This window comes from Zeus faber, assembly GCF_960531495.2.
Source record: "Zeus faber genome assembly, chromosome: 2".
Classification (NCBI taxonomy): domain Eukaryota; kingdom Metazoa; phylum Chordata; class Actinopteri; order Zeiformes; family Zeidae; genus Zeus; species Zeus faber.
In genome coordinates, this window is record NC_137189.1 from 3,333,514 (window position 1) to 3,345,562 (window position 12,049).

At 40.9% G+C, this 12,049-nt stretch overlaps 1 protein-coding gene across 1 annotated transcript; it reads left to right on the forward strand.

Moving 5' to 3' along the window:
• Positions 1-2,785: 2,785 nt before the first annotated feature.
• On the forward strand, positions 2,786-7,407 carry pax1b (paired box 1b; the record flags this gene model as incomplete). Its single annotated transcript, XM_079996597.1, has 6 exons — positions 2,786-2,789; positions 3,373-3,996; positions 4,609-4,785; positions 5,137-5,234; positions 6,197-6,305; positions 7,334-7,407. 6 exons carry the CDS (start codon positions 2,786-2,788, stop codon positions 7,405-7,407), a joined length of 1,086 nt encoding a protein of 361 aa, XP_079852723.1.
• Positions 7,408-12,049: the final 4,642 nt, after the last annotated feature.

Sequence of the window (12,049 nt, forward strand, 5' to 3'; positions counted from 1 at the left end):
GGCTAAATACACTGGAATGGATGAGTCTCGCCCTGGGAACTGGAAAAGCGTCCAATGCGCTTTTCTTTCACCACCTATAACACCTTTATTATGAAAGATATATCAGAATGAAATACTTAAAAACATGCACGAGCGACACATGTTCTAGTAGTCAGGGCCGTTACTTGCTTTATGCGGATGATGCGGCCCCCGAAGCCACCAAAGGGCCCCAAGCTGCTATTTTAACCTTTTTTTTAAATTGTAATTATTAAATTTTTATTTATTTTTATTAAAATGACTGGTCTGTCTTGGTAGCCAAGCGCTCTCTTATTCTATGCAATGGTCTTGTTTATTTTATTTATTTATTTTTTTAGGGGAGAAAAGGCATTTTTTATATGTTTAGTATTTATCAGTTGCAATGTATGGCTTCATTTTGATTCCTTAACAAATGTGTTCCTAACATTTAAAATAAACATTTTAAGGAGAATGCAGCATCCGTCTCGTTTATGCGCATTTGGTAGGTAAAACCTGTAAGTTTTCAGGAGTTTCTTGATGTAGTTGTAGTTTTTTTCCAATTTATTATCAGCTACTGTATTTTCTGTTTGGATAGCTTGGGTCAACTTGAGATGTTTGAAGAGCCCCCTTTCCTCTTAAAGTGCAGCCGATTGATGCATGTAAACGTTTGGAATCTCCCTTCCATAGTTTCACAAAATAGGGCCATCCCAAACAGCATTTTACATAGGGCCCCCAAAAAGTTATGGCAAATAGAACAGAGCCTTCATTTGAAAAGAGTCTTGTATAGTTTTAGAAATGTCTGCAAAAATATCTACAAATACAGACTTATTTTCAAGGACAACGACCTCCAAAAAAAAAGTGTCAGGATGGGGGATTCGTTGGGTATGGTCAGATTGTAATGAGAAGAGGAATCCAACAGGGGGCGCCATTGCACGGGAAATTATTCCGGGTTACATTTTACGATTCAAATCTGAAATGGACTTATATTATTTAAAGAAGTTTGTCAGGATATTCTAGTCACGTTGAACCTTAATACAGATTCACCATATCATATCACCTCTGTTTGTTGCTGATTGTTTAATGTAAAGCAAAAAAAAAAGATCAACCCGTTCGAAAGTAGATACAGGTCATGGGTTCAATCACACCCAGGAAACATATTGCAATGTGGTCTTTTTTTCAAAATGCAAAATAAGAATCAGAAGAAAATACAATACATCTTGCCTCTTGAGCGGGGCCCAGCCCAAGGTGTCATTCTATATTCTACTTGACCTTGTGGAAATTATTTTCCTATCCTGGCGTAGGTCTGGGGAATTCAAACAACACCTTTCTGTTGTTATCTTTGGTAACTGTTTATAATTTATGCCGGATGTAGGATCGGGGTATTTGACCTGCTGGTCTGCTGCAGAGGTTATGCTCCACTAGGAAGAGCACTCTGACATTCAACACAGTCACAGTGTAAGCTCCAGGGCAGCGGGTCTCAAGCATGGGGCCCGGGGACTTCGGGAGACATTTGATAAATTACAGCCATTATTCGTTTATTGTGGTTTCGCTCCCTGACCCATTAAGTATAGTATAGGCAGCAGGTATGGCATTTAAAACTAAGTCGTATCTGCCAATCCTTTCATATTTGGGTCCCAGAGACAACATCTGGATTCTCTGTGTGTCAGGGGGAAATAATAATAATAATAATAATAATAATAATAATAATAATAATAATAATAACAATAACAATAATAATAATAATTAGTATTATACTATCCAGGTGGGCAGGGACCTGGGAGTGGACCATCAATCAGATATTATTTCACTATCAATAATAATTAAGATCAATTAAATTATCCAAACCTTAACCTAAACTCAACTGTTTCCATTTATTACTCATGTGTGGGCAACTAGAAATAGCCTCTAAAGTCAGTCCCTTATAAATAAAAAACAAATAAAACAATTGACTAATGAGAAAAATAGGCCCAGGTTTAAATATTTGTATAGCCTAACGTTGAAAAAATCTGGCACAAAGTTCGATTTATTACACTTTAATTGCAATCATTATGAAAAACTGGGCGCAATATACAGCCAATTGACATGCTGTTTTCCCCAAAAAATAAATGACAAACTGCGCATGATCTGATCCTTTGCACAAAACTTGCATTATTGTGGTGTTATATTATATTATATTATATTATATTATATTATATTATATTATATTATATTATATTATATTATATTATATTACTTGTTTCCATATGAGTTGCATTATAGGCCTATACAGTTTTTCATGTTTGGTCCAATATTAGATATTGAGCAGTGATTCAGCACTAGCGATGTCGACATAAGATTCAAGTAATCGACTGGTGATATCGAAATTTAAGATTCGATGATGGATCGACATGATAGATCGATCCATGACGTGTCGGAGACGTTATAACTTCCTTATACTCCAGTGCACGCACGCTGGGGTTCAACGGGGATTTTCAGAAATCCTTCAATGTGGGAAGCCCTTTCTGTCCATCCACATGTAGGAAAATTGAGGAGGAGGAGGAGGAGGAGGAGGAGGACAAGGAGGAGGAGGAGGAGGACGACACCGAACGAGCCAAACTGCAGCAGAGTGCGACGGGGAGAGGAAAGGAGGCGTCGAGTCCATCTGCAGCTTCCCCTTTGAAAGAAGATCACTTGAGCCTCTTCTCCGCAAAGTTGTCCCTTCGCGCAGATGAAGATCCCGGTATAAATGCAGCTGAGGACTCCTCTGACGCCGAAAGAAATGCTTTATTACCACCGGTGACAGGACCAGGCAATGGGTAAGTAGAGAGAAATCCCCAAATCAATCAATGGCAACTGGGATGATACACCCAACATGTTGATTCTTTGAGGGTTTTTTTTCTAGTTCATTTCCTGATTTAAAGCTTCGTCAATTGGGACTATTTTACTGATTTATCCTTAATATTATTTGTTTATTATCGGCGAACGATATTTATACAAAATGAAAATGTAAATAATAAAAGGCTTGCGTGGCGTCATTTTCACTTCATGTTTAGGTTTGGATACTGTAATCTCAATTTTTAGTGATTTAAATCATTTCTGGAGAGTTGGGGTCATTTCTCGGGTCCCAGCCCTTTAAACCATAAATTACTTTAATGACCGTATTATAATAAATTCTAGTCTAATTCACACACGCGAATTTAGACGTAATTCGTGGATGGATTAAAAACGTCTCGTGGAAATTAGCATCCTTCTAAATACATTTTATTTTATTTTATTATGATTTTATTTTGTTTCGTTTTTATTTATTTCTTTATTATTATTATTTTTTTTATTATGATTTTATTATGATTTTATTTTATTTTATTTTCCCCACTACTATATCCACCGTGCGTCCTGCAGACCAGAGCTACGGGGAGGTGAACCAGCTCGGCGGGGTGTTCGTCAACGGGCGGCCGCTCCCCAACTCCCTGCGGGTCCGGATCGTAGAGCTGGCCCAGCTGGGAATCCGGCCCTGCGACATCAGCCGCCAGCTGCGCGTCTCGCACGGCTGCGTGAGCAAGATCCTGGCCCGGTACAACGAGACCGGCTCCATCCTGCCCGGCGCCATCGGCGGGAGCAAGCCGCGGGTCACCACGCCCAACGTGGTGCGGAACATACGGGATTACAAGCAGGGGGACCCCGGGATATTCGCGTGGGAGATCCGGGATCGGCTCCTCGCGGACGGGGTGTGCGACAAATACAACGTCCCCTCCGTGAGCTCCATAAGCCGGATCCTGAGGAACAAAATCGGGAACCTCTCCCAGCTGAACCAGTACGAGGGCAACAAGCCGCCCCCCTCGCAGCTGCCCTACAACCCGGTTTACCCCTACACATACCCGGGTGCCGTGTCTCCGAACGGGAATAAGATTGGGAGTGTCCCCGGTGTGCCCGGTGCGGTAGGGCACGTCGGGATCTCCCGGGCCTGGCCCTCGGTCCACACCGTCAGCAACATCCTCGGTATCCGAGCCTTTATGGATTCTACAGGTTGGTGTCGATTCGAAGCAAAATGCTTGAATAAAAATGATGTTTTCCGTCAAAATCTGACGTTTACCCACAGACCTCCACACACACACAGCCATTGGCTCAACTCAGAAACAGTGCTTACATTTGTAAAAACAAACGATTGATATAGGTAGAAATAGGCCTATCAGAATAATGTCATATATACGAAAGTATAACTGGAGTGAGTTCCAATGTGCCCCCCAGAGGAATGTGAAAAAATTCAGTGTTTTATAAACAGGTATTTTCTGTTAATGCAGAATATTTCTCAGCAAATGCAGACATGCTTAACGACGTTGGATATGTATATATTTAAATCATTCTTGGGAAGTAGACCTGGATTTAACCCTGCGCAGATCCCCTCCAATTTTCATAATAATAATAATAATAATAATAATAATAATAATAATAAATAACAACCATAATAATAATAATAATAATAATAATAATTATTATTATTATTATTATTATTATTATTAGTAGTATAACAACAATAACAATAACAATAACAACGAAACCAATAATAATAATAATAATAATAATAATAATAATAATAGCCAAATTCCACTTTGACTTTATTCATAAATCTTCTCACAGGTATTCCTGGGTCCGACGGGTACGGGCCGAAGATGGAGGACTGGTCAGGCATGGGCTTCACCTCCACACGCAATGCTGTGGAGAAAGCTGCAGAAGCAGACATCAAATACTCCCAGGTGACGCTCCTCAATGTTTCTGGGTTTAGGTTCAGTCTCAGATCTGCTCAAGGCCTGATTGGCAACCATGTGCACGCCAGAGAGCAATACAAAAAACAAAAGGTATATTTTAAATAAATGCAATTTCCAAGGCTTGGGGGGGGTTAAGAAAATGGGTCAATAGATAATGTTTAAAAAATATAGTTTTAAAATGGCATGTCCACTGTTTAAAAGGGGACACTAGTCCAGGGGTTCCCTAACTTGTTTTTAGGGCAAAGTCCCCTTGATAGATTCGGCTCTGGCTGAAAATAAAATACAATTAAATAACAAATAAATCAAATATATAAATATATATTTACATTTATTTTATTTTTTTTACAAAATATAAGCAGTTTTGGTGCGGACCCCCTGCAATTCCTTCACGGACCCCTAGGCGCCGGTTTGGGAATCCCCGAGCTGAAGCACAACTTGAGGCCCCTGGGTTCCCCGTACAGCGGCCCGTTGTGTCGCAGGAAAGCGTGTGAGGCGAACGTGATAACCGCTACACTACGGAAACCGATGAAAGGGCTATGTCCAGTCTCTGTCCGCAGCAGCCTGAAAACACCATAAAGGCGGTTGTAGCCACTGGTAGAACAGTCCTCTATCCAGTGGTGTAGTGCAGGGTGTATGTGTGTGTGTGTGTGTGTGTTTATATATATATATATATATATATATATATAGTGTGTACAGTATATGTATATATATATATATTCTTCTGCATTGCATATACCCACTTCTAAATCCCCTCTGATGTTCATCCTTCAGTAGTTTTCTTCAACAGCCAAATCCTGAGAGACAGTCCGAACACATGTTTCCGAAAAACAGCCTCTTAAGGGATGATCTTCACATAACCACTAGATAATTATGCCGTTGTCTCGCCCTATAATCTGTGGGTCAGTATAGATTGATTGCTCTTCTGTGGATAATGATGATTCCATCATGATCCTAACTCCCTGAAGTCAAGCAACACAAGTTAAACAACCGTTTTCAAACACCACCGGCCCATTTTTGGGTGAAGTAAATATGCAAGAGCAGTCTTACATGTTACTGTTTATAACACAGGGGGTTTATTCAATGCTGGATGGGCCGCTTAAAAAAAAAACGTATTTTGGGGCAAAAAATGGCAGAGTATACCCACTTCTCCATGTTTTGGAAGCACCATGGATAATATATGGACACGGTTTAAGGAATTTGTTTTCTCTGTAGAGAGCAGCGCTGTCAAACTCATTTGGACCACCGCGCAACACTGGAGGGAACCGACCCAGAGTCGGTGCAAATGAGCTGCAGCGTGCAACGGTTAAAGGGGAGAGTAGAATACAATGAAATCAGTGGAATGAAACCTTACTTAAAAATGAATTTTGCCAAATATGACAAATAAACCAAACACTCTGATATTGGGGAATATTTTCATCACAATCCTGACCCCCCCCCCCCCCCCTCTCCCCGCTCCCCAGTGCTCCAATCTGTCCGGCTACGTCTCGGCCTGCGCGTACTCCCCATCGGGCGGGTACGGCGGACCCGCGGGAGGCCACCCGAGCTGCGGCCCCGCGTGGCAACCCCAGAGTCCGGCCGCGGCGGCCCCTCCCACTCACCCCCCCGGCGCCACCGCGGCGGCGGCGGCGGCAGCGGCGCAGCAGCAGCACCACTTGCACGGCGGACCCTGCCACGCCGCCGCGCACTACAAGCACTCACACCGAGAAGGTAGAGGGAAGCACCTGGTGAAGAGATTAAGCGTTCGCGTCCATCACACGCGTTTCAAATAACCTTCAAAAGGGCCATCGACTAAAATGACCGAACTGACTATAGACCCGTGTTTCTTTTTCTCACGTCTTAAAATCAAAACAAAACAACCAATCCTTTATTATGGCACAACCTGCACATAATTATTATGCTTCCCAATTTGGAAATTAGGTTATAAACGGACTTCTCACTGCATCTCTGATATGAATATGTTTCAAATATATCGACATGATTTTGACTGAAATTAAATGCATCCTAAAAAAAACTATTCTTCTGTTCAGAAGGACCTGTCGTTGAGATTTTATGGATATTGTAAAGCTTAATAAATATTCTGCAGGGCTTTGTCAAATATTAAAAGGTATTGAATTCATTTTTTACAACTATCAGGCCATATAAGTCCTTAAATAGACTTAAATTTGAATTGATGAGATCTTGGTTTCAACTGATTGTATTTATCCATGTATTTCCTTTTTTCAACGTTAGTCAAGTTCTTTCATATCTGATGTTAGAACAATCATCTAGTTCATAACCTTTGCCCTGTGCAAAATATATAATACTTATACCTTTATACTTAAACCTTTGTATTTATACCTTTATACTTATTCCTTTATATTTGAATAAGAGAGACGATTTGTCCAAAAATCCGTCTTAAACTTCATTCATTTCCATCATTTTTAAAGACATTCAAAGACACAAAGTGTTAAATATAACCCGCAGTCACCTTCCGCGCTCTTCCTCCACACATAGAAAACCAAAATCGATCATCGTGATTGTCGATTCCGATGGCGATTTCTTTTGTATTCATTTTTTTGACACAGCACACTCACTTTTTTCCTCTTTTTCTTTTTCAGGAGACAGGAAGCACCCCGGTATCCCGAACAAACACCACCTCGAGCTTCTAAACGGACCGTCCCTGCCCCCCTGACCCCACAAAGGATCACGCGCAACCATTAAGGAATAAAAGACGCCGCGCACCAGAAACGACGCTAATGACGATATATCACGATAAGTGACGTCACGCTTTGTTTTATTTCAGGGCGACAATTCTCTTTTTGTTACTGGACTTTAACTGGACACCACGGGCTGTTTACATTGTCACTTCTATTTTTCATCTATTCCATTAAGTTGCATAATTTGTTTTTATTTCAGAAGCATTTTTTCTGTTGCTGTTTCCAAATGCAAAGTTTACATATCAGGTTTTTTTTTAAATCTACAAATCGTGGGCCATCAATCCCCTTGTAAAAGACCCCTATATATTTTTTATAAAGCTGGTCTTAATAAAGGCATGGAAAATCATTTGTTTGTCGATATTATTTATTATTGATTTGACAAAACCCCCTCAAAAAAGAAACAAGTAGTAATTAAAGGAACCTTCTTAGTTATGAGAATAAAACGAGGCTTATACTCATAAATGAATAATCTACAACATACAGAATTATTAATATAAATATTAATACGAACTACTAACTAAAATAATATTTATTATAATTATCATTATGATAATGATTACGATGATCAATATCGGTATTACTGTTTTTTTTGTTCATTACCAAATACTTAATATTTGATAAATTAAATATGTTGGTGTGGGTGCAATAGTGTATTTTTAGTTAAGGCTCATTAACCCCTGATAACAGCCTAATGTGGCGGTAATGACCCAGCATGGTTTTAGGCGCCTGGTTTGACGCTATCTCCAGGTGGGTTTGGCCCGGTGCCCCGGTGCCGTGCAGGGTCTGAGCCCACAAACGACTCTTTGGAAAACGGAACAAGGCTTGCGAAATCTTGATGGGAAAGTCTTAATTTTGTGAAAAAACAACACAAATAACTTAAAAAAAGGCTGCTACTGAACTTATACGCCTCGCACAATATTATTATGATTGTGATGATGATGATTATGATGATGATGGTGATGATGATGATTATTATTATTCTTATTATTCTTATTATTATCCCCACCAACATCACAACAATGACAACAATAGAAGTTATATCATAATCATAATCATAATCATATAACATTTATATATATTAAGGCCAATAATTGTACTAGTTTGGGCAGAGGTTTTAATTTCAGAGCAGAAGGACTGTGCAGCACTTTTACTGGAAAGAACAAAGTTCTTACCAGGAAGCTGCTAACGGTACCAAGAATCTAAATAAGAATTTAAATATTATAATCTAGAAATGATCGTTTTCATTAGGCCTACACAGTACGGTTCGACACTGGTGGAAATTATTTTTTTCTCCCACCTTTTCACAGTGAGTAAGTGAATTAATGTGTTTAATTTTGATTTAATGTTTAACTGTTGATTTAATTGTTTTGCGCACTTAGATCAACTTCTTGAAATTGATTTTTCAACTTTTCTTTTTTTCCCACCACATTAATAACATTCCTGAGAGATTAATTTGACAAAGCGTGCAGCTCTAATTTCTTTAACGTACGTTACCATTTATCCACGCGATTTGATTTCTCAACCATGCAACTTAAGTGGTTCAGACCATCTATACATTACAAAGGTCAGCAACATATAAATTGTATTGAATGCATGCTTACACCTGACAACACCTGCTTTCACCAGGGGGAAGTGAACGAGTAATGAGTGAGTGAGATGGATAGATAAGTAAATATATGGGGAATGAGAAATGATCGGACAATAGAGGAAAAATACAGAACCAGACAAAGTGCGTCGACCACATACTGTAAAAGCCCATTTATCTTCTATTTTTATCTCCCCGGTGAGATTGAGTGACCGGTCAGGATAAACATAGAACACAAAGAATCTTACACGATATTTATGTGTAGCCTTTTTTTAAAATGCTTATCAATTCACAAAATACATGAACCGTCATTAAAGTACGAGAAAGGAACAAACGCTCTTTTTAAAAAATACAACTGAATATTAAAGCAATGAGGTAATATCTTTTGATCACCATCATTTTAGACTATAAAATCGCATATGCCGACATGACCGAGCCCAATATGATAATGTCACCAATAAGAGAGTCCGGACAAATATAGTGAAATATTGTCTCTCGCCGTAACCACACACCGCGGTCAAGAGAAACCTGTTTGAGTTGTGAGCCCATTTGTCGGGGCCTTCTCAGTTCGTCGACGCGGGTCAGACGCTGCCTCTTCCAGGTAAGAGGTGGTGTAAGGTGATCCGTCGGCAGACAGCCAAGAAAAGCACAGCAAACGCTCTTTAATAGCTTCCTGAAATGAAGCCCGAAAGAGCAAACAGCAGCCCAGAGATCAGGCGCGCCATTGTTCGAGGTGGCCCTATTTGGAAGGCGCTTGAGTAGTTTAGGAAGTGTCGTTGCCGCCATCCGCTCAGTGGCTTTCGGGGGGCGTTAGGGGCCGGAGCTGGACTTCACCTCCAGCAGGGGAGGCGCGGTTAAGTCCACGCAGTCCCCTCGAGGCCTGGATCTGTCGAGACTAAGGCTTTAATCTGCTGCGCGGCCACAACGACCGCCAGACGTGTACACACACACATATATGTGCATTTAAACAACACATTGTTCTATATAGTAAGGGTTCTCCAAGACAGCAGTTTATAGTAACCGGAAAAAATAGATAAGACTTTATTAGTCCCCGGAGGGCAATTCAGGCAGAAAAAAACAAAACCCAATGCATCCAAGACAGAGATACAAATGAAAACGAGATAAGATAGTAATGCCGTTGTAATACCATGTTCTATTGTGTGAGCAGTTGCAAATCGTTCAGGCTTCTTTCCATTTTCTTTTTTTAAAACGTGAAACAAATTGTACTATAGTGAATTTATTCTATATTAGTGTATTATATGCATTTGATAATTGCGTGGTCTTTGAATTTCCTCCCTTGATGCGGAGCGTTTCGTTCATCCCTCCCCGTGTCAAACATGTCGACCGTTGCTCCGTCGAGCGCGACTGCACACTGAGCTCGGGCTCCGTGCCAGACTCACACACGTTGCCGCGACGTCGTCTCAACGCGGGCGGAGTCGAGGCGGCTTCGGAAAAAGACTCGTCGGGCCGAGCGCGCTACCACGTTTATGACTATCACCTCTTAGAAAGGCGAGCGTTTCTCTTTTGTCCGGTCCCCTCCACCGGGAGTGATCACTTAAGGCGGAATTGCAGCTGCCTCAATTAGGAATTCGGGAGTCTCAGCTGGGACTCCTCTTTAATAGTGCACTTCTACATTCATGAATGTTACACCTCTTCATTGGTTCCTGCGTTTGTGAGTTAGAGTAAGTAACTCACGTTTTTATGATTTTCACCAAATTCGACACTGCACGCCCTTGGGTCCCCAGTGATGCACCCACCAAGTGTGAAGTTATCGAATTAACGGTTGTCGAGATAATCAAAGGACAGACAGAGAGACAGGTTCCTGCCTTTATTGTTTGATTTGAGTTCACATTGTTGCTGATGGGTTCACGTCGCATGACCTTGACACTACTTATCTCATGAAATGTTTCTGTGTTTGAATTGAAATGACTTCATGCATTTGCACGTATGCATACACACAGAATCCCCTCTATTTCACAGGTTATAGATAGAAGATTGAAGATTTGAGTGTCCCCTGCACTCAGAATGCATTGTGCAGTATTTTCATGCAGTAATACTTCAGCGGATTGGGAAATACTACACACTCATTTTGGTTAATAAATGGCATGTGCTAGAATGCCATTTTGGACATGGTTTTTGATAATAAGCACAACCAAGAGGTGGAACTACTGATTGAAATCAGCTGGTGGAACAAAAAAAAAATGGCGAGACTTTTACTTCCATAACCTGGAAATACTCGCCTCTAGACCTGGAAAGTTCTTGTCTTTTACTACAATACTGTGTGTGTGTGCCATATATACAATGGATAAACAGGTCAAAAGTATTTTAGCATGGTGGCATGGTGTGGCATGAACGATTACTGTCCTAATCTACATAGCTGTTAATAGCCAAGTACAACGGTGTTTACATCTCACACGCAACGAGAAGGCGTGACTAAACGCTGTGTTGTTCCATGTGAACGCACGTGAGGAATCCCTCTGAGGAGGAGAATTTGAGTCAGTAAAGCCTTGCGCTCCATCCCTGCTCAGCTAATTACTGCCAAACACTAACAGTGTCTGGTGCGGCAGGCAACAGTTGTGGAAGTTTGAACTTGCTTGGAACGTGAGCGATCAATCTCGCTAAACCCTGTTACCGAAGAGCAGAAAAGCATTTTTTTTTTTTACTTTATTTTAAGGGCCAACTCACCTAAGGAAACTGGAATGAACTCACTGCGTGTGTGTGTGTGTGTGTGTGTGTGTGTATGACTAGCCATCAGTGACTGGTCATCAGAGAATCCTGCTGTTGGTGTTTGCCTGTGTCCGAGGCACTGAAGCCGCAGAGGCTTCAGTGCTCCACTGAAGCACCACCCCGCCCCCCTCCCGTTCTCGCCAATGTATACTCCATTTCAGCATTTCCAAGGATTTTTATTTTCTGTTGCAGCTTCAGAAATGTCCCTCGCTGAGCGGAGTGTGCGTTTGGGTTTGAAATAGCACAGTTGCTGCAACAACAACCTCCTATGACTCATACGTCATGTAAGTGTGCGACTTCTTGCC